Genomic DNA, 24038 nt, shown 5'->3' with positions numbered 1-24038 from the left:
GCAGGGACTGTCCTTTACTGTATGTTTGTACAGTGCTGGGGGAGGCCTCCAGGTGCTTTTACATTAAATATAGTAAATCAAGTAATAAATCATGTATTCAGTGTCTTGTTTCCTCATGCATTGACATGTTCCTGTGTCTGTACTGTATTTACTATCCCATCTCTACATGAACCCATCCCTGCACCTGAACAAGGACAGGTGGCAATGCTACTTTATTGGAGTTTCAATCCTTTTTTCTCTGAAGTATCTGACCAGGGGAGGGTACGGCCAGAAAATTCCGCATGCAAAGAGAGAGGAAGGGTGCATTTTTTAAATCCATAGCTGGAGAGACCACAGCGTGCTTCAGAGTATGACATGTGGACTGGCTAATCTGGTCAAGCATTGCTCTACTTGATCACTGCCAAATTCTAAAAGACATCTCTCATTCTAAGCAATGCTCAGACATTTTCTGTTCTATCAGGAGTGGCTGAACATTGAGTACTTCTCCAAGGGAGAGACTGTGACCTGGCCCCTGCCTGAATACATACGGATGTGTGTGAGAATGGGCAAGATTTAGACTTCCCTCATTTGCCTTGTAGGCCCTTAGAAGACACAAGCTGCCATTCCGTTGAGAACCATGAACACCAAGTGGGGTGGAAGTCTCCCCAAAAGGATAGAGAAGAAACAGGTTTATAAAGGAGCTGGTAGTGGTGGTGGCTTATCTCTGTGTGAACCACAGTTCCCCTCAGAGCTGACCCTGGGGTGAAGCAAATCCACACACTACTTCCTACACGAAAGGCAGGTAATGCAAAATGATACTTTTTCTCTGCTGCTCTTTGCACAGCAAGCTGGGCTGAAATTCCTTTAACATCAAAAGGGCTGGAAGTATCAGATGGGTCCAGTGGGCATAAGGGAGCAGGAGGCACCTGGGAAGGGCAATTTGAAGTGATGGGAGTGGCATCTGGAAATGACAGTTTAAATTCAGATTGGGAACTGTATGGATTAGGCTGGGGGAGGGGAAGCTCTGTGCGCACCTGCACTGGGCTGGGGACCATGCATGCATCAGGGAACGCAGTGCCTGCATTTGAGCGGGGACCGTGCATGCAACGGGAATGCAGTGCCTGCATTTTGAGCGGGGGACTGTGCATGCAGCGGGGAATGCAGTGCCTGCATTTTGAGCGGGGGACTGTGCATGCAGCGGGGAATGCAGTACCTGCATTTGAGTGAGGACCGTGCATGCAGCGGGGAATGCAGTGCCTGCATTTGAGTGGGGACCGCGCATGCAGCGGGGAATGCAGTGATTGCATTTTGAACCGGGGGGCCATGCATGCATCGGGGAACGCAGTGCCTGCATTTTGAGCGGGGACCGTGCATGCAGCGGGCTACACTGCACTGCGTGCGCGCCTGCACGAGGCTGGAGCCCGGAGCAGCGGCCCGCGCTCGAACCCAGCGCTCTGCCAGTCGGAGCGGAGCCGACGGAGCCTCCCAGCTCCCACCGCGCCCGCGAGTGGCAGGCGGGCGGCCCCGCCTCCTCCCGCACAGTCGCGGGGCGCGGTGCATTGTGGGACACAAACAAAGTGCCCGGCCAGGCTGGAGCGCGGTGCTCGAGCGCTTGGGCCCCGCGTGCCCCCTCCCGCCCCCACCCGCCCGCGCGAGCCGCTCCCGCCCAGCGCCGCCCTCCGCAGGGAGGAGGCAGCGGCGGCCCCCTCAGCCCGCCGCCGCCGCCGCCGCCATGGCCCAGCAGGGGCCCCGGCGCGACCCCAGATAGGGGCTCGGCGGCCTCCCGCGCCTCCCGGGGCGCCGGGCCCAGCGACTGCAGGTAACGGGGCCGGGCCGGGCACTGGGAGAGACGGGGAGAGCCGGGCCCCGCGTCCGCCCCGCCCCCGGGCACCCCCGGGCTTCTCCGCACCCTGCCCCTCCCCCACCCAGCCCCCCCGTCCGCGGGGCGCCCCCCCCCGGCACTGACCCGCCCCCCCCGCGTGCACCCTGGGAGTTGCCCCCTGGGGCCACCTGATGCCTCCTGCCCTACCCCCCCCCCGAGGCTGGTCCATGCCCCTGCCCCCCCCGCCCGTCCTTGAGGTCACCCCATTTCCCCTGGCTGAAAACCTTCTCTCTCCCCTCTCCTGCCTGCCGTTTGTTACCCCCCCCCCCCCACACACACACACTCCAGAGCTGCCCCCCCTGCGTGAGGCCACCTTGTTTCCATCCGCCCTGGCACCTACCCTTCCCACGCCCCCTTTGGATGCAGGCGATTCCTCCCCACCCTTCCCCCAGGGTGACGCTGGGCACCATCTCAGTGGGTTGCTCCCCACCGCCGTAGGGGCAGGTGGCTGTTCAGGGCAGCCGCTGGGCATGGCTGGCTTGTCACGTGCAATGCACGCCTGTGGGGCCAGCAGGGGAACCCTGCAAAGTGACACGCTGAGCACAGGTGCTCCCGGCCTGGCCTGGCGGGGTGCGCACGCTCACTCAGTAACTGGTCTGTGGGAGGGGGTGGTAGGTGATGACACACTTCTCCTTTCTCTAAGGGTGAGAGTCCCACCCCCAACAGGGGACCATGCACACACACATGATCTCTTAGGGCTGGCCCACCCGCAGTTTTTGCAGTTTAGCTATATCTGCTCAGAAAACAACATAGTTAAATACGTGATCCAGTTATATCAGTTCAGGTGTGTTTGTATTGGTATAACTTGTTTTTGATATAAACACTTCTGTAGAAATATAACTGTCCGTAGTAGGAGGTTTCAGAGATTTAACTAGCTTGGTTTCTATTCCAGTATTTAAATTCGTGGAAAAACTGTATGTAGGTATCCCTTACCAGAAGGATTTTCACTCCTATGTTGATCTCCCCAAGTAGGAAATGCACAGAGGAGTCTCTTTACACTAGAGAGTATTGTTTCTTTTGCATATAGGTGATTTCCCTGACTTGCTTCCTGAACCTGACCCATACAGAGGTTCAGTTTATAGGGGGGGGAATGCCCCTTGTGTGAGAATTACAGACACACTGGGGGAACAACAAATTAATACTTCTCATTGTTGTTGTCACATAAGATATAAATGAAGGAATTAGGGAAACTGACTCCATTATTTGTTGCAACAAGAGATTAAATCACACACTATGGCTGGCTTTAAGCAGGATAATTTTGTGGTATTCATAGTAAAATGTGTGCTAAAATAAGGGTCCAGTCAGATGCTGGATGTTTGCTAGATGGGTCAGAAAGAAATTTGACTCCCTTTCTACTACGTGTAGCATTACACAAGTGGCTAAATCCATTGTGGGAATGTTTGCCTTCTTCTGAAGCTTCAGGTATTGCCAGGGATAGCATATCCGATCCAGTGTGGCAAATCCTGTGAATATTTTCGTTGAGGAGGTTTTTCCCTTTAGTATCCTTCTCATGAGCGGAATTTGCTGTTTGATGTCTGCATTACAGGATTAATAAGAATAGACATTGCTATCATGTCCGTTCTTTTAATAAACTGTGTAGGTGGTGAAAAGGAGGGCTTCGGGACTTCACCCACCGTACTGATATTTTTTAAATTTTGCAGTCCAGTAGCACCTTCTTTGCTGTGTGTTCCTGGTAAATCAGATCAATTCTCTAACAGTGCACTTGCATATTTCAGTACATGTTTATTTGGTACTATACAGCCTACCTGTTAAGAAGTCTGCTGGAAAATGAAAAATCAAACCACTTAACTCTGTAAAACTATAAAATGAAAAAATAGCAAATGGTAAAAATTATAGGAAGATAATAGCCTTAGGCTATTATCATGTCAATAGATCATTTGGTTTTGGGGTGCAAAAGGGAAGTGGAGCGAGAACTTGAGTTCTAGGCCATAGAGGGAAAAGGTGGTGTTTTTAAGAATGGATTTGATGAGAGAACTGCTGGAATCTAAGGATGCTGGCAGGTCTCTGCTGATGAAGAATCAGCTTTCTAAGTAATGGTGATGGATTCCATTTATAAGCATTAGTTCTAATCCATGATCTTGAGTGACCATAAATAAGTATAGTTTTGTGAATGTCTTTCTCTGCTAAATCTTCTCTTAGCCAAGCTATATAGATCTCTCCTTTTTCTTTTAAAGCATTGTAGTTTCTAGGCTGGCTTTGAAACCTATATGTAGCAAACCTTTTTCTAAAAAAGGGTTTCTAGTGTTCATTATTGGCAATGTATTCAGATGGATTTTATTCCCTTTCTTGCATAATGTATTAGTTACAAGTATGTAACATCCTAGTATCTGGACTTGGAGTAAAGCAAAAACATTTCCTTTGCATGAGTAGCTAAGTGCTCCACAACACCCCCATGCATCATAACTTTGAAAGGTCAGCCATGGAAGAAATTGCCAATAGATTGCTAGGGGAACCCAAGCTAGTAGTTATCGAAAAGCTGTGACAGAGAGGTGCTGCTTATACTTTCTGAATGTGACCATGAAGTGATTTTCTGTGATGTACTTCTCTATCTTATCCATTGCAAGAAGGCTATCCAAAACTCGGCAGTCTTTGCAGACAGCCAGACTTTAGAAACTCTGAATATACTTTAATGCTTAAAGTGCACACAAATTTTTTAAATAAAATGATGTAGTTGCACAGTGCTTTTAAAATCTGTTACTTTAAATACTATTACATAAGTTGTGGAGTTTGTCTAACTTTAAAGGGACACCACCTTAAAAATCACTCAACTCTGAAAATGTTTTCTTATAAAGTTCATGTAAAATTTCAAGGAAGAAAGTGTGTGGCTGGTATGCTTTACTTCTAATTTCACTTTAGTTGTTCAACTGTCAAGCATATTAGTATTTCAACAATTATAGTAGGAAATAAATAATGAAAACACATTTAAAAGGGAATTGATTTGTTTGAATATATTTTTGAATAAATATGGAAGTGCAACCTCTGTGCACTTAGGCTGAGATTTTTAAAGATATTTAGGGGTTGCTGTGCTCAGTCTTGCAACACCGAACTGATGTAGTTTAGAATCCTAATTGTCTAAATCCTTTTTTGCAAAAGAGTTTGAGTCCTAAATCAGTTAGGTGTTGTGACTCTGAGTGCAGCAGTGCCTAAATACCTTTAAAAACTGAGCCTTACTCCTGATTATACTCCATGGGAGTCCACTAACTTTAACTTACCTCCTTAGTAGCTCAAATTGATACTTGTAATGAAATCACATAAAGAAAACAAATGCTTAGTGCTGCCATGTCAAATGGGCATAAAAGTGGACCACTGAAAAACTATTGTTGAGATGCATTAAAATGTGGTGAAATAAAAATGGCTTAAAATACCTATTCCATTGTTCATAGAAGACTTTCATTCACTTGATTCCAGAGGAATGATTAAAGGCAGGTTCTGTAAAGCACAAACATCTTATTAAATGGACATTTTTTTCTTTGATAGCATATCTATATTGATTGTGTAATTCCGGAGTACAGTCTCTTTTATGTAAAAGTGCGACTCCTGTTCATTTGTATTAGGAGCAGTTTTAGTGGAAAGCTTGTTGATATTCAGGAAGACTTTCAGGCTGCTAAACTGGGCTAAAAATGGCACTTAAAAGTGGATGGCAGATTATCTGGCATATTATATATCTGGATATTATATATAGAAATAGCTTTACAGGAAGACTGCTTAAAATGACTGGGGTTTTTGCCAGGAGCAAGTCTTTTGGGAAACATTTTTGACAGCATTTAGAAATAATGTACCAAAAGAGACCAGAGGACTCAGGGATGGTAATGTGCTCCATACAGGCTTTTTCCTCCCTAGGTAGTTGGTTTGAGTCCAGCCTATGTTGGTAATGGCAGAAAGTTGTTACCATCTGATGACTTTTAAGTGCCTTTATTATATTTACATAGTATCAAACACTGTATAGCACTTTACAAAGATTTAAAAGAAAACAAGGGTCCCTGCAGTGATACGGGATCCAGCTTCCAATGCACAAGTACCCACCTCATAATAAAAACACGCTAATTGGCAAATTTAGTAGCAATGTCAAAGAGGCCAAAGACTGATAGGCGTGGGGAGACTGAATTGTTCTCTTACCCAGAGGATAGTCCCTCCAGGGCTCAATCACACAAGGGAGAAAGTGTGGGATGTTTGCATTGCTTTTGCTCATCCTTTTGCCTATTTATTTGGTAGCTAAATAGAGCACTCTTCAGTTTCCGGAGCCAAGGATAGAGTTCTTCCTAGGCATTTAATTTTGCTCAGGTAACTGGCTTGTTAGGTTCAACAAAAGCAACTCCTAATGTTAAGTTGCTGACACAGAACTGTATTCCTTCCTGCTTAAATTTGATCAGGACTCTTTAAACCCACTTTCTTTTGAAAAGGTGTTTATATATGTCTGATATCTTGAGGAGCTGGTCTCAGTCCATGCTCCCTGGTTTGTCTATATTGGATTGATGATTTGTGTTTGTTAATGTGTTTTAAGATATTGCATGTGTGACTTGATCTCTCTCCTTCAGCCCAAGCACAAATATATTTCCTCTAGTTTCTTATTACTGCAGATTTCTCTTTAGCTTTGACATTAATATGACTTGAGGTATTGGGGGTGGAGCTGAGGGATAAGTTTTGCTTCATAGCTCATTAAGAAGCTCAGTCATGGTAGTTCACGCTGTATTTCATGAAACACGGTGTAACACTTACCCAATAATCTGATATGGGAGTTAGAGAAGGAAGGATGTTAATTGTTATAAAAGGACTGCATACTTTGAACAGCAAATCTATTTACAAGTAAGTTTTATATGTAGAGCACACAAAAGCAGCAAACTGTCAAACCTGTCTTACCTATCGCTATCATTGCTGTCATGTATGAAGTCACAATCATATATTACTGTAAAATGACAGGATAGTTTCTGTCAGAGTTTTGGGTGACAGGAGTAAAGTCAGGGTCATGAATGGGGGAGAATTCTTCAGGTAGTGAAGTTGTGCTGTCCCAGGAACTTGAGGAACCCACCCAAGTAGCTAGCTCTCAGTTTGCTCAGAGGCAGTGAAGAAGGAACTGATTTTCAAAGCGTAATCTTCACTTTTCTTTCATAGGAGAACTGATGTCGGAACCTTACCTTACCTCTTTTGAAAACCCAGGGGATGTGACTTTTTCAAGTAGAGGTTTCAGATTGGTTTGGTTTGAAAAATTGAGGTTCTTCTGAATTTGGTAATTTCATGGGGTTTGTTTTCTTAAGTGGAATAGAACTTTTGTTCTGTAAGTAGATCTCTTTTTAAACTTAAACATGCATACACAAGCATGCTCAAGTTTTTTTATTTCTCCCCAGAGTTTAAACACTAGTGTTGGTATGAAACCTTGTGAGCTGCACTATAATTGTGTTTTGGCATGCGAATGAGCGCTTTGCTTCGGATTTCCTTTACACGGTATGGCCACAAATAGATTTTTAAATTGGGGTGTTTACCGAGACTAGGTTTGTAAGAATGAATATTTTTGTCTTAAGTTTGAATTTGTATACTACTCATGCTTGTGGAGCTTCCAAAATTGAAATTGATTGAAAAGCTATATGCAACTGTAGAAAATCAGTTCCTGTAATTAGCTCTTTTAAGCTTTTTTTTTATTGTTTCATTAAATGATCACTGCCATGTGGCAGATGTCAGAGGTTTATATCATTACCCACAGTGGCTTGTAGTCCATTCTTTGAAGTTAAATTGATTTTTGTTTACTTTTATTTTTTGCTCCATTCTATTTGCATATTGCTATTGCAAGACACATTTTCAATATCATCTTCAGGTACTGCTTAGGATGGTGGGCTGGGAACAGTTAAGTATTTGTTATAAAAGTGTAGTATATGGGGGAGCAGGGGAACAAAGTTCAGACTTTGATCTAACAACTCTCGTGTTGTAATTGTGTTATGCCAGTGATCTAGTTATGACTATTACTATTCTTTGTGTTTAGATAATTGACGCACTTGTATGGGATATAAATTCTACATCTAGAAAAAATTCTACAGGTTCATATTACATGTCAGTCTTGTGCAAGGTGCCTTTTAAAAGCACAATAATCAATTTAATTTGGTCCAGACATAAATGTTATAAATGTCAAGTGTTTTATCAAACCTAAGTCCAAAAACGAATCTTGCTCACAGATTTTAATTGTCCAAATTCGGAGAAATAAAATTGGAGCATAAATAAAGGAGTAAATTGTGTATTGTTTTTATTTATGTATACAGTGGTCCCCAAACTTTTTTGGCACGTGTCCCATCTTAGCTGATCTGCACCCTTCTCCCCTGGGAGCCAGAGGTGGGGCTGTGCCCAGGGGCAGGGAGCGGGAGCACAGCAGGGCTGGGTGGTGCTCTCTGCCTCCCTCATGTGGGGGCTGGCCCGGGCCCCACTGCATCCCCCCCCCAATATTCCTTCACACCCCCCTGTGGGGGTGCACCCTGCATTCTGGGGACTACTGATCTAAAGTGATGGTAGTAACACAAGTAAATTTGTTTACATGTTTAAGTTGGTAGTGTCCCTTTAAGCACTTTAAGACCAAGTGAAACAATTCTGGTTTTAATTCACATTCTGGTAGGTCAGCAACTACATTTTGCACATTACTGTTGTCACTGAGCTGGAATTGCATAGCCATGAAGCTTTGCTAGTTATTTGATGGAGTGTCAGCTGATTCCCCTATATAGCAATTTTTCAGATGCTAATTGCAGATTTTTTTACCATATGAAAATAAATTTCATGATAAAACAAGACTTTTAATCAATTACTGTTCAGATATTGTTAATGGAACATCCTCTTAAAAATTGTACTACTTTTAAGAAATTGCTTACCTACTATTCTGAATAGTATAAGTAAGATTACTATGACAATGGAATCTCCCATTGAGACTGACAGGTGAGCTACAGTCACTTATTGTGGGTCCTGAAACGGCACCAAAGACCAAATTTGGACCTGCAGCCCCATCCATAAGTGTCAGAGGTGAAGACTATTGTAGATGAATGTGTGCTTCTTTGAGCTTTATGCCTCGCATGTGTCTTTTTGGTAGCAGCAACCCACAGTCTTTCCGTCCAAGGGGATAGAGGTTCTGCCATTGGTAGTTGTTACGGGCTAAGAGCTCCCAGGTGTCAAGATGAACATTGCAAGACTGATGGTTGACCTTGAGAGTGTATTTGTCTGCCCCTAAAATGAGTTGCAGTCTTCAGTTCTGCTTAGTAGATGGCCTTCGGTATTCTACTATCAGACATGGACCATGTGACCACGCCATCTCAGTTGAGTTCTCACTAGAAAAGCTTCAGTGCCTGGGAAGCTGCAGCACTCAAGGACCTTGGTGTTTGGAAACAGATCTTGCCAGTTTACTATAACTGAAAGATTACAGGGGAAAACATTTATTCAGTTTGTTTACTTCAATTACACAGACAGCTGTCAAATACAATTTTCCTGTTTCCTCATATAGCATAGTAAATTTCCCTTGGCCCCCTCTAGGCAAGGAAACATTCTTAAACAGTAGTGTCAACAGGGTTTAATACATTTATAAACATGCCAGCTGGTTGTAGTCAACTATGGGGGGAAGTTAAAACAGGTTAAAATGTCTTTAAACAGCCTATTTTCCTAGTCTAGATATGGATTTAATGAAAAAGATTGTAAAGCCCCCAACACTTGTTGACAGTAGAGCCAGTGAGATTGCCCATGAAAGACTTGCTGGTTACAAGACCACAGATAGGGCATATCTCAGGATCCATTCTTTGTTTTGGAATGGCAACAACTGAAAGGCAGCAGGTTAAATCTACAGGTTGTCTTTCAAGTAGTGCTCAGTAAGATTCTACTCTCTGAAAGCCCAGCTCTTAAGTTCCTATGTCAGAATTTCAAGAAATTTGTGATTAGAGAAATAAGCGTATGATTTACAAAAAAGGTGACATCAGAAAGATGGGAATTTCTTGGGGATTTTCTTACATATAATTAGATGATGATAGTAGACAACATGTTAGACTTGATCAGAAGACTGATTCTTTTTTCTCACATTTGACAAAAGATTAGTGAGAACAGTTACTCTTTTTAAGCCCTCATTAGAAGCTCATCTTGGTGTACCAAGATGTGACAAGTCCACTATTTGAGCCCCTGAACTTACATATTGGAAACAGATTGAGGAGAACGAAAGCCGTCTTTCTTTTCCATGTTCTACATGTTACACCATAATTAAATGGAAAACATGTAAATTACTATGATTGACTATTACTAATTGGTGTAAAACTACAGTAACACTTGCTAAGCTATATTAGCTCACAGTTAAAGAAAAACTTTCAGTATTTAAGGCCTGGTCTATACTTACCGTGAAATTTGGCAGCAGTCGACGGGAGTTACGCAAGCTAAGTAGAATAGCTTGCATAACTTACGTCGACTTCTTAAAATCTTCTGCGCCCCGTCTTCACTGTGTTGTGCCAACAGGAAATGCATACCCATCAATGCAGCACTATGCTTGTTTTGGAGGTGGTTTTATTAAATCAACTTCTGGATCGATTGAGTGGGTCTGGATAAATCTGGATAAATTGATCTGACGGCAGTGAATTTGCTGCCGTCAGTGAAGACATACCCAAAGTATAGGAAATAAATGTGCAAAGGAAGTGGAAATCAAAGCAATATTGCATATTCTGTAAAATCAAGACAAATACTGGGTATTCAGTTGTTGTCATTGATTTTATGTAATACATGCGTTTTTTCATATCTTTAGACTGGCTGATAGTTCCTACCAGAATTCCCATAGAACTCACCCATGCCTGAAAATATGATAAATAGTGGGGAGTTCTGATAGAATTTTGTGGACTGCTCAAAATATGTTGCCTAGATGTTTATACCTTCCAGTCTGGTTCTGCCATTCAAGCCACGTAATAACGTCAACAAAGGTGTGCAAACTCACCACCACCAGTTCAATCTCAGTGAGTGAACTTCAAAGGCTATCGTGGATCACTTAAGTATTATTAGAAGTGACCTTGCATAGAAAAGAAGTCTATCTTTGGTTTTGGGGGGAGGTAGAGGAGGAAGAGAGAGGAGGGGGGAGTGTTGCTTTGTGATGTATAAAGACTGAATTATTTTGGTTTTTTTTAAACTTAGAATATCAGGTCTAGTCTTCCAGCAAAACCAGGGAAGTCTAAAACGGCTTTTTCAATAAGCAGCTGAAGGGCTGGATGTATCAAAGTGCCTTTCTCCCAAGAATGATTCTGGAGTTCAAAATAGATGTTCACAAACACCCCCCACCCCCACCTACCCCCCAAAATAGTGTGACAAAGTCCCTTTTCCCCTAGTATGTTTCGAGATGAGAATATTTTAACCCAGAGTTAATTGATACAATACTCTTAAGTGGCAAATACGTTTGTAAATGTTATTCTGGAGTATCCTGGAACAAACATTTTTGAGTGTCCAGACTGGCATTTACAAATGTGTTAGCTCACTCGAGTTAACCGGCTATCAGTTTACTTAACTTTAAAAAGTTCTAGTCTAAACAAATCTTCAGTTGCTCAGGTTTCAATCTTGTCATGCCATAATACCAGTAGACCTCCAGCATAAACAGGGACATATGTAATGGTAAAGTCAATTTTCTTTCAGACCTTCTTTATACATCATAAAGAAACAAAAAAGGACACGTCCCTTTTTTCTTTTAAAGATATTGCATACATAACTAGATCAGTATAATGTTCTGGTCAACAGTTTTGATGTTGGGTGTTTAAATTTAGGTAACTAAATCCAGTTTAAGCACCCATGCTTGAACATATTCCTTTATAAGAATGTTAAACTGGCTACCTTAAATATTCTGGTATTCTAGGGCATATATTGTGCACATTGAAAATAAACAGGTCTATTAATCTGCATGTTTCTCAAATGAGAATAGAGAATAATACTATACACACAATACGTTTTTTGTAAGAATGTTAACTTTTTAACTTTACAGCTAAGTATGCAATCTTAATATTTTAAATAATGTGACTTTTTGCAATGAATTATTCTCTAACTGGATATTGATGAGCTAAAACCTGGAGTGTGTTTGCAGCAGGTTGGGTTTTTTTGGGGGGGATAGTTGTATTTTGGGTGTAATATATATCTCAGAAAATGTTTGCTTTTTAAATATAAATGCCCACATATTGCTGCAAAGAAAGAGCAAAGCTTTTCTTGAGCTAATTGACATTTTAAACATCTTATTTTCAGATTCTAATAAATGAACTTGACTTCAATGGAAAAATTTCCTTGCTGGCTTCTGGAATTTGCCAGACTACTTGCAGTTTTGTGGTTTTACTGGGCATGTGGATTGTCATAATTTTGCCAAAATTCTTGCCGTTACATGTGATGTAATATTTACTTTATATCTAATTACTAGTCTTTGAAAGAGCCAGGAATTTTACTGTTTTTTTGAAATAATTGGGACTGTAGTTTTTTTTTTTATTTTTAAGGATGAAATTGAAGTACTACTAGTGCTGCCAAGATTTCTGGTAGGGGTCTAATACAAAATGAGACTAACAGTTTTTGAACATTCCTGACTCTTCTCCCCTTCATCCTAGCAGTTCTTCCTTGAGAATGGATATAACAGCTAGTTTTTGTCAGAACAAAGTTTGAACAAAACAAATTTGGCAGCAGTGTAATTAATGTGTTATAATTGCAACAGGGTTTGAAATTGAAGCACTTTAAATTGATTTTTAATGAAAGGAGCCATGACACGGTTTGCATGCCTAAAATTTGATCTTCCTTGCTTGATACTTAGACCTTTCCATAAGCTAGAAGTTACGGTTGTGTTTAACACCATGTGTTCCTTCTAGTATGATTCTAGCACAACATGCATCGAAACACAAATCCCTCAATTATGTTTAGGTTACACTAGAAGTTGTTTCAGGTACACTGGAGTTCCTGCTAGGGCTGACCATGACCAAGGCCAATTCATGTCAGCCTTTTGTTAGCCTCCATCCAATAGGCAGTAATGTCATGTTACATTTACACACAAGTCAGACTGGTCTTTGATAGGACCTGTCTTCTAGTCCCCGGAGTGATGACTTTGGCCATGCAGCTAACCTTCATTGCTCAGGGGTCAGCGTGGCCAGAAACCACCTTTGTGTTTGTGTGACCTTTGTGTGACCCTGAATGGTCAAATGCATTCTAGCTGTATACTGATTCCACAGCAACCAACTTCTTTTGGCAACTAATCAGCAAACTGCTTCATGCTTCATCTGTAAATTAGTTATCTATCGGCAGTGTAACTGTAATGGTTGGCAACTAGCTATCCCTGGTGCTTCCAGCTTGTCAGCTGTGGGCATCATAATTTTGGCTGTCTTTTGGGCCAAGGCACCAGCAGTGCAGGATTCCTTTAACAGAAACCACAAGGCTTACAATAAGATTTCAAGTCGTCATGCCAAGCTGGAAATTTCCCAGACCAGAATGAAAACCATATCAAGGGGATGAAGGTGGCCTAGAAGAAGACAAAGAACAGTAAATTCAGGAGTGTTACCAATGTTTTGTCCATTTCCTCATTAAATGAATTACATTATGAGATTCTGTGCCAATACAAGGCTGGTATACTTAATGGGCAGCCTGGTAAGTTCCTTTTATTTATTATACTCCTTTACTTAGCTTCTGGGGGGGGGGGGGGGCATTCTCTGAAGTTTTATGGAGGCAGCCATTATTGGCACTGCAGCTTCATTTAGGCACAGAACTTTCCATCCATCTCTGGCCTCCTTGGGTTCTATCCCAGTTGCAATCTAATCTCTAGCTTGGACTCTCTGACCGCCTTCTTCCCACCAGCCTGCACCTAGCCTCCCTACCGCTTGATATCTCTGTTGAGGTTCCTGGGGCACAGTTAGTGGAAAAGGAAAGAATTCCCACTCTACCATTAATTATGACTTCCTGTTGGCATGGCATATACTGGCAGGTAAAATGGTGGGCGATCAGGGAAAAATTTCAAAAGTAAACTGCACAAACAATGCACTGAGGCTTAACTAGGAGGGTTTTATTGCTTTAAAACAATGGCTGTCAGACTTTATGGTGTTACCTCATTTTATTGCTGGAGCAATTTTGTGTTACAGCTCCTCTTATCTAGCCATAAAGGGTGTGTGATTGTGACACCCCCCACCCCAGGTTGCAGACCCTTACTGTAATACTAGCAGAGGCATTTGCAGAATACAGGAGTTGCAGGTGGCATTTTTAACCCCAGTGTGACATCCCACTTATAAAGGCAGGCAAACAAGTGCAGATTATTCCATGTGTGCATTTGGACATTCCACAGTAGCACTTGGACAATACAAGTTATCTGCTTTGTTTGGATCATATGCTATAAGAAAATACAGCAATATGCAGTGCATTCAGAGCAATGAGGAACAGTACATTTGTGTGCACATTGCCTACATGCAATATAGGCAACATTATTTTAGTAATGCAGATACTACAGACACTACTTAATCTGTTTTTGGACTTAATCAATATCCACCATTGTGGCACAAGAGCAGAAACATTCCCTTTTATCCAATATTTCACATTGTTCTTGATGCCTACAGGGATGACCTGCTTCCCCCTCTGCTCCCTTTTACAGCTGACACTGCCTTTCCAAGCATCCAGCAAATCCACTGTCTTCATATGGCAAAATGACTCTATGGTATAGCTCATAGGCCTTCTTCATGTTGCTTGGAAAACCTGGGGCCTCTCTCACTCTGGAATCTGCAACATGTTATACAGCCCGAAATATGTAGGAAATGGTCAATGTTTCTGATTTTCTGCACAGATAACATTGAACACTTCCCCCTTTTTTAAAAAAGATAAATATTAAATTGTCGTTCAGGATCTAATTCCCATGCCTTGATAGGCTTTAGGAAACTTAAAGGGATGGCATGCAGTAGCTTACTGTGGTGCTGCCCATATCTTTCAGAGGTGTGAAATCATGTATTGGAATATAAAAGTCTATTTTTCCCTTTCCTGTGCAGAAAGGATTTGGTAATATGTTGCTATGGACACTGACCGTGGACTTTTGGTTTTTTTACAGGGTCTCTTAATGCTCCTCAGCCCAGGCCTGAAAAAAAGACCCATGTCCTAACTGGACATGCTTCCCAATCCACATGCCAGGAGAAAAATTCAAAAGAGGGACAGACTCCTGGAATTTCAGTAGTGGCTATACGTCTGCTAGTATCTTCTCAGTTGAAGCTTGGAAAATGGAGACTTCAGGTTGCAGAGAGAGGATGACAAGCAGTTTGACAGCCAGTCTGTGGTTGAATACGTTCATCCTGATAAATGTGAATGGAGGATGGAATTCCAGAGACATGTTTCAGGGATTTTGAAGTGCTTACATAGAAACCCTCAAGCCATGCTTTTGTACCTGCCTCCTAACCTCCATGTAACTATGTACTCCACAGTAGAATGCTGTGGTACTTTAAACAGCAGAAGTATGTCTCAACCGTAGCCTATGCACACCAGAGAAGAGGGAATGAGAATCAGCGCCCTGAAGTGATGCTCTTTCATTACCTCCAACATGCTGCAGAGAAGAGCAGGCCCAGGCTTTCTTGTTGGAAACATGCATTTAAGGTTACATATGCAAACCTGACTGGTTAGTTGGGGGTATATTACAATAGTTAAAAATTAAAATAAAAACATTTTCACATTTGGAAGCTAATGTTGGTCTTATTACAAGAATACCTTCTTGGGCTTTTTTATAATGTTGGATACACTGTGTATTGTCTTTTCAGTTTTCAGATTGTCTGTTGTCATTAGTTGACAGCTGGTCTGCCCTCTCTACTTCCTATAAAGCTGTGTTTAAAACCACATATTTGTTACTTGAACCTCAGATAATTCTGTCTCAAGTAATATTTCCACCACCCCAAATGACAACAGGATACATCATCCAACTTTCCATCATCCAGCACACATTTTTTTCTGCATTTCCTCCTCTATCTGTTTTAAGAGTACAAAATAAAGAGGACTTAATAAGTAATAGTGTCATAGTATCAAAGACTCAGAAGAAAGCAGTTGAATATCTTAGTAACATTTCATTTTCATAGGAAAGAAAAACATTACTATTTACCAGTCATTTCTGCCGTTATAAGCCCAGCACAGGGCATCTGTAGGATCTTAGCAGTAATGGTCTTAGAGCTCTAGTTTCTAGCTTTTAGGACTGAAGGGTCTATTGAGGCAAGTGGTTCGGCCTCAGTAGTTCCTTCAGGCCTAAAAGCCTGTTTTGTGTTTTGTTTTTTTTTGTTCCCCCCCCCCCTCCCCCCCGTTTGTAAATGATGAAGCAGGGACACATGACAGAATTCTCTATTTTTACCAGTCAGTGGTTGCAAGTAATCAAGCATTTCCACCATGCTTTTTGCCTGCCAAAGCACACTCCATTGCTGTCTTGCATCTGAGGGTACAGTTAAACAGTTTTCTTTCTGGCAGCCTTCATCAGGATGTGACTTCATAAACCAGGTCACTAGTAAGTATGTTGGGTCCCCCAGAATCACAGTATAAACAAACTGGTAATCTCAATATTGTTCCATAAGAACAAGATTCGTAATTACACAGTCCTGAACAGGTCAGGGTTCCTGAATGTTCTTGTGTCTTGCACTTGACCACTGCATCCAGTAATAAGTTTATGAAAGTTTCTGGTGGTCTCCCAAAGCCTGCATCACCAAACAGAAGTAACCCTTCCTGTTGAGGTTGTGCTTTCACATTTTAGGATGGTGGAAGTGTGGATTATGGATAAATGAGTACTGTCTCTGACCCTGACACAGTTCAAGAATCCCAGCTGCTGAAACCTTTCAGTAATTTTGGGGCACTAGCCATCTTCACCTTACTGCATCTGCTGCCTTGGCATTGATGTTCTCACAAATCTCAACCAGCATGGCACCAGTGGTAGACCTACCCCTTCCCCTCTCCCCCCAAACTGTGTTCTAACATCTGTAACAATCAGGGTGATCATCTCCTGCGTAGATATTGGGCCTCACATGTTGGTGGCCTGGAACTGCAAGGACAGTGCAATTTCCAAAGTTCCAGAAGAGTGGCCTTCCTCATCCAAAAATTCTCCAGCATGGAGAAGAATCCAGTGTAAGCACTCTGTGCTTGTGGGCCTGATCCGTAATTGCTGCTTGAGTGTTCCCTTCATGCAGCTACTCAGTGAACTCATCTGAGACCTCTCTTCTTGCTGGGCATTCCACACACCAGGCTTTCAGCTAGTAATGCTAGATTACCTGCCCTCATCTCTGCAGCTGGCATGTGAATTTGAAATCCAGGAAAAGGAGTTCTTCCTTTGACAGCTTTCTTCCCAGTAAGGATCCATGCCAGTGGGGATTTGGCTGCTGTGGAAGCAGCTTGCAACTGGGAGTTACATTAGGTGTGCTAGAAAATGACATAGGCTTTGGGACCCCAAAGGAATTATGAGACTCCTCCCCAAGGAATCCTGGGATTTTCCAGGACAGTTTGTAGGAGTTGAGGAAACTGACCCTTCTGCCTGCAACCTCCCTGGACACTTCAAAAAGTTTCTCAGTGGGCTGTGTGTAGTCATCCAGAAGGCACTGCAGTTTGCTGTGGTGTTGGGAGCTAATCACTGTCCCCAGAGTTGTGATTTGATATCTCTAACTTGAGTTCAGCCACTGTTTGTTGAATGTTTGTTTGTTTTGATGTAAGTTCTTCAATATGCAAGTAAATGCTACAGCTGAACATGTATTTCATGTTAATATAAACTGGCATTTATAGCAGTATCTTAACTGTAATTCTTCTGGACCCTTGTGATTTTAAGTATACAGCACTAATAGATGGGACTGTTAAAACATTGAATTTGTATGTTGATGGCTCAGTGCCCTGATGTATTCACCCGTTACCTCTAAAGGTGACAGGTTTGCATTCCATGGTTTCCATTACAGCAGAGTGAATATTGTGTATTGAAGCAATTGCATATCAGGAGGTTGTGCAGTGTTTGGCCTGCTTTTTTTATACCACGTTTGTCCATACTGAATCTCAAACTGGGCTACTGAACTGGCTTAAAACAGTGTTTTAAATTCAGCAAATATTATTTTTGGTCCAGTATATATGGGAGGCCTATGTCAGCTAAAGCTGTGACATCTTGAATATTTTTTGTATATTTTTGATGTTATAGGGCTAAGTCCACTTTTGCCATAAGGAGGTACCAGTGGTGAATTTGGCCCAGGGTCTCACCTTAAAAAGAAAACCAAGATCACAGTGTAAATCTCATATCAGAAAGATGACGATCTGAGCTATATAAAGAAATTAAAAAGCAGGAGGCAAGTGAGAAGCAAATGTATTGGTATATGAATGAGGATTGGCAATATAAGATAGAGAAGCTGAAATCGGACCTGTTTGTTCATAGTATATGTTATACAGTTTAGATTTTCAAATATGTTTGTCGTTTCCAAAAGGTTTACATACATACAATTCAGACGTTGAAAAACATGTACTTTAGAGGACATGAACTGGTATATTTGCTTTGTTGATTCAGATGTTTCAAATTGCTTGTTCTTCCCCTTTGAAAGCAACTGCTTGATTTCCTCAGTGGCCTTGAATCAGTAAAAATGAGACAGACCACCTTAAATGACTTAAGACCAGGTCGTCTACACACTACCATTCTAATTCGAATTAAAATCCATTAAACAGAACTTGTTTGAAAACCCAGTGCCCTAGCATCCATCGCCAGACTACCCATCAATTCGCAATTCAGAAAATTCTCCTTGTTCTGGCATTCTGAGGCACTCTTGTCACACAGTCAAACCATAAGAGTAAAAAAAAGTTAGGGAAAGTTTGAAATAAATTGCTGTTGCACCAAGCTATTCAATTTAAAAAAAAAAAAAAAAAACCCTTGAAAATAGCATCATCTTAAACTTTTACAGTGAGTGTAAGTGGCTTATTCCTTGAACTTGGAAACACTGTGGTGTGGTATAGTGCTTGTATGTGGGAGAGGAGTTAGATTTTCTGAGAAGTACAACAACCCTGCTACCAGCTGCTGGGAAGGGGAAGCATGCTTGTGTTTTTGTCAGGTTGCCGTTCCTGGTCTGTCCTCTGGCTGGATGTTGTTGGTTAAATTTTTCCAGCTCCATCCCTCCATGCATAGACTCCAGTTCCATCCCAGACTCCTGGTTGCTGTTGGAGGGAATTGCTGCTACTATTCTGCTTCCTGGTTGCTGAAAGCAGCATCAGGATTAGGTCTCCCGTACTCCATCCACTCCCCAAATCTCCATTTTTGGGTCCTCTTCCCTAGATAAACTCTAGTTTGCCTCTCCTGCTGTTTAGTAAAGCTCTGAACATCAGCAAAGTCCTTGGAGTGGTCTGTCTCCAGACCCCTTTAGAGATGAGATTGGAGATACTGTTTCTTTCACTTAGCAAGCGTTTTGTTTATGCTTTATTTCTTCCTCCACAGTGGTGTCAAATTTCATTTTAAGTCCAAGTTGTCGTCATAATTTGATTCAGACTTTGTAAATTGTTAATGTTCCTCTCATAACTTCTGGTTATTGAAATAGATTAGCTATGTGACTGCATCTGTAATGTTAGTCAGTTGATTCTGTGCTCCAGAAGGAGTAACATTTTTCTCTGTCTGAAGTAGTGTGCAATATGAAGAGTGAAGTAACAGGAACCGAACAACCTGAGGTGGAAATATGGCTCATATTTAATAGCGGTGTGAGTGAGTAATGAAAAAGATTGACCAGGAGGCTCTGACAGCCACTATTTAAATATATTTTAAGGCTCCAAATCTGTAACCTGCTCCACGTAGGCAGCCCCCTGCATCCATGAGCTTATAAAGTTCCTCATAGGCACGAGCTCCACTTGTATGGAACAGCTTGCATGTCTGTGTGAGAGAGAGAGACCGGTAGTGATGGCTAGAAGGGAGGAGAGACTTTCCCCCATGTCAACAACCAGGTATAATTCAGTCACTGATGTTTAAACATCGAGATGAACCTTTATGCATGCTCTTCTGAACTGTGTTAAGCATATAGAAAACAGAAAAAAATGCAGGCTGAACTTTAAGTGGGAATTTTGTTTGTTTAAGGAATGCATGCTTAGGGCCTTAAGTAACTGAAACCATAGCTTGTTTCCCCTTTAACAATTAAATACATAATTAAAGCTGCCTCAGAAACTAGGTCTCCTCTTTGCAGACAAATTCTGCCATTCTCTGCCAATGAGGAGGGCTGTGCAGGCAGCCGAAGTAGTATGGTTCCCTTGCAACAGATAGAAGCAGGGAGATGCACAAAGAGCCTCACTGAGCAAGTTCTCTTTCCACATCACTGTAGAGTGAGGGGTTGGGTTCACTGGACAATTTTATTCCTCTGTGAAATCAGAGGTCTATAGGTTTCAAACACTCATTAATGGCATGAGAATGTTTCCTCTGTGGTCTGAAGGAGAGGATTCTGTGCCTTCTGCACCTCCAGGATGTTGTGCCAAGCCTTTTTACTTAACAGACACAGCAGCAAAGAGAGAATTTGTCCCTAAGAAAATAGTTGGAAGTATTCTGTGTTTACATTGTTTTAGCAATATATATGCAAAAGAAGATTATATTTCTTGTGTTTTCTTTACCTTACGTGTAAAATCCAGGGCTGTATATTTGATTTGGTAAGCCAGAACTGTACTTTGAGGTGCATTTTGGTTTTGGAGGAATGTTCAACAACCTCTCATCCTAGTCCAAAACCATTTATTGGAAGCAGCTTTAGCCAATCACTGTCTACACTACCAGCAGCACAGCTTAGCTATTGTCAAAAACTGCTCTGTTTGCTAGCTTGAACTCTGTTTTTTGAAAATTTGTACAGTGGACTCTATAAAGCTTTTTTATTTAGAAACTTCACTGAGAAATTTGTTTGATTCTACACATTTGCATCACACCCCAAACAAATGTCAGGGTCTTCAGTTTACAGAACCATTTCACGAAGTCCCTGAAGACTAATAACTAAGCAATAGATTACTGATCCCAAAAAACAAAAACAGGTTTAAGACACACACATGCTAGTTTAAAGACCGTATTTCCCATCTCAAAAGGTGATAAGTGTCCCTGTTATCAAACTGTGATCAGGGTAATTTCTTGGAGCAGGTAACAGCAGATACGTGAAAGCTGATATTATTGGCTGAGTTTAGGTAATCTGGCTTTCACATTTCATTTGCATTATTACAAAATATTAATAACTGCACTCTTGTAGGGCAAACCTAATATCTCTAATGTTTGGGGTTTTTTTGGCTCATGGAACAATTTGGCTTCTAAAAGGTCTAATGTACTGGGCTTCACTGTAAAGGAAGATTCTCTTTCATGTTTCTCTCCGCAAATATGAAGTCACTCTTTAATTCTTAGTGTAGAAATTTGCTTTATATAAATGACAAAAGATAAAAAAAAATTTCTGTTTTTTTAGGACCCTTGTGACCACTTGCATGGTGAAGCAGCATCAGCAAAAGTGAAAAATGGGTGTAAAAACATTTACTCATAATTCTCCTGCCCACAGCCAGGAGATGCTTGGAAAGCTTAACATGCTTCGTAATGATGGCCATTTCTGTGACATCACCATTCGTGTACAGGACAAAATCTTCAGGGCACACAAGGTGGTCTTGGCAGCCTGCAGTGACTTTTTCCGCTCCAAACTAGTTGGCCAAGCAGAAGATGACAGCAAGAGTGTATTAGACTTGCATCATGTGACAGTGACTGGCTTTATACCCCTTCTGGAGTATGCTTACACAGCCACACTGTCTATCAACACAGAAAATATTATTGACGTGCTGGCCGCAGCCAGCTATATGCAAATGTTCAGTGTTGCTAGTACATGTTCAGAGTTCATGAAGTCGAGCATTTTATGGAATACACCCAACAGCCAGCAAGACAAGGTGCTAGATGCAGGACAAGAAAACAGTGCAAACTGCAACTTTACCTCTCGAGATGGCAGCCTTTCTCCGGTTTCTTCAGAATGCAGTGTGGTGGAAAGAACCATTCCTGTTTGTCGAGAGTCCCGAAGAAAACGCAAAAGCTACATAGTCATGTCTCCTGAAAGTCCACTTAAGTGTAACACACAGACAAACTCCCCACAAGTGCTGAATCCTTCAGCTTCCTACGCAGAGTCCAGAAATCAGCCAGTAGACTCTTCCTTAGCTTTTCCTTGGACTTTTCCTTTTGGAATTGATCGAAGGCTTCAATCTGAGAAGGTTAAGCAGGTAGAGAATTCTAGGACTTTAGAACTGCCTGGTCCATCTGAGGCAGCCAGAAGAATTACTGATTATGTGACATGTGAGAGCACAAAGGCCAGTTCCCCTCTTGTGATTGAAGAAGATGTCCGTGTCAAAGTGGAAAGGTTAAGTGATGAGGAGGTTCATGAGGAAGTATCCCAGCCTGTCAGTGCATCCCAGAGTTCCCTGAGTGATCAACAGACAGTCCCAGGAAGTGAGCAAGTTCAGGAAGATCTCCTGATCAGCCCACAGTCTTCCTCTATAGGTATAGCCACTTCTACTATTTTATATATGTATACACACATGCACTTGTAATTTTTATTTAAGACAGTCTGCTTGATTTTTTTAATTACGGCACAGAAGATTGGTGAAACTGTATTTTGTTGTTCTAACATACGAAATGCTATCCAGTGATTTAAACAGTTTTTTAATAATTATTTTCTTACTAGTGCCAAATGGTTTGACCACAGTGTATCCACAGTACCGTTTTAGAAAGATTGGTGCTTTCAGTGATTAAGTAATCCCATAAAGAAATTTAAAGGTATCTTTGAGCCAAAATCAAGCCTTATATCAGTGTAGATAGATACAATGACAGTAGAGAGTTTTTATAATAAGAGTTAAAAACACAAGTTGCAGAATAAATGGTGGAAAGTTGTCAAATTAATATCCCAGACAAAAACAAAACAGTGCAGTCATATAGAATTTTTCCATTTCAAAGGGATTTAATCTCAAATTGCAGCTCCTAGTCTGCCAAATGCTGAATCTAACATTTTTCTCAAAAGACAATTTGTAGCCATTTTTGAGCTCTAGTGAGCTGTTAGGTATTAATAGCTAATATTTAGAGGACATCACTATAACAATCCTATTTTCTATTTGCATAGAATAGACTTTTATGAATGGCTTTCAATAAGTTAGAACACAATTGGCAACATTTCTAGTTTCGTTGCCAGAATTTTGCACAGATCCTCTATTTACCCTTGTATTTACAAAACCTATTTATTAAAGGATTATTTCAGTTAAAATCTGCTTTATTTGAAAACTGTTTGGTCAACTTCATTCAAATAATATCATGCCAAATGCTGTTTCGATTAATACATTTGTAAATATAGCCCAGTATTCTACCTCTACCTCAGAGTTTTTGTCTGGTGGATATAGCACTGTGCCTTCATGAGGGAATGGTAGTTGATCTCTCTGACCCTTTCATGGAGGAAATATCTGACCAATGTAATCGTACTATTTCAATTGCATGCTTGTTTTTACAAAAAAGCAGGAACTTTGTCATGTTACCCCATGCTTCAATACTTTCTATATTGCTGTTTTTGTATGTCATTATTTTGTGTGTATCATATGGTGAGAGTCTACATTGGTAGCATTTATGCCCAATCTAAACTACTTTACTTACTGGAACTTTACAGATACTGTTTTTGTGAATCCCCTCTGAGTAGTAGCCACAAACATGTGAGTGTGCTATCAGAGTAAATACTGATAGTGTCTTTACATTTAATTTGCCAAAAATATTGTGTGTCATTTATAAACTACAGGGAGGGTAGAGTTTGCTTTCTGGATAACCTCCAGGAAAAAAAAAAAGGTTCACTGAACTGGTGCAATTTGACCCCAGTCCTTAACACATTGTAGCAGTGCCTTAGAAAAGAAATTGCCAGGGACATGTGATCAGTTGTGTGAAGTCATTAAATGAAATATTGGGGGTGAGAGTCTATTTTGATATATCTGTAAGAAATGTAAACTGCAACATACAACAACAGACAATGAAGGTCAGGGTTAAGAAAAGGAAAAGATTATATCCACTGAAAAGAGTTTTAACCACTGTGTTCAAACAGCCTTAAAGAGAACTAACTATGCTGCTTCCTTTTTATCTGGATCCAGTGTAATCTGTATAGAAAATGTCAGAGGAAAGGAACATATCAGTTGTAGGCCACTCGAAAAATAGTGTATAAAAACGTGTCCAACACAGATAGCTTTTTTAACCATAGGAGGAATGGAAACA

The 24038-nt window shown here is 41.3% G+C and overlaps 1 protein-coding gene across 9 annotated transcripts in view; it reads left to right on the top strand.

Moving 5' to 3' along the window:
* Positions 1-619: 619 nt before the first annotated feature.
* The window catches only part of ZBTB44 (zinc finger and BTB domain containing 44), a 51704-nt gene continuing 28285 nt past the window's right edge, over positions 620-24038 (top strand). For 3 of the 9 annotated variants that reach the window (XM_067564008.1, XM_067564002.1, XM_067564011.1), the window contains exon 1: positions 13489-22298. In XM_067564008.1, coding sequence (XP_067420109.1) covers positions 21281-22298 — 1018 coding nt within the window. In that variant the 5' untranslated portion in view covers positions 13489-21280. Of the gene's footprint in view, positions 782-1695; positions 1799-12088; positions 13463-13486; positions 22299-24038 lie in introns of those variants that run through there. The other 6 variants (XR_010922808.1, XM_067563997.1, XM_067563983.1 and 3 more) reach the window with 5 other exon arrangements.

The sequence above is a fragment of the Emydura macquarii genome, unplaced genomic scaffold (assembly GCF_026122565.2).
Source record: "Emydura macquarii macquarii isolate MOO-44397 ecotype Brisbane River unplaced genomic scaffold, CSIRO-AGI_Emac_v2 contig_312, whole genome shotgun sequence".
Lineage (NCBI taxonomy): Eukaryota > Metazoa > Chordata > Testudines > Chelidae > Emydura > Emydura macquarii.
Note: the sequence above shows the minus strand (reverse complement) of the source record. Positions and strands in the feature narration are given on the sequence as shown.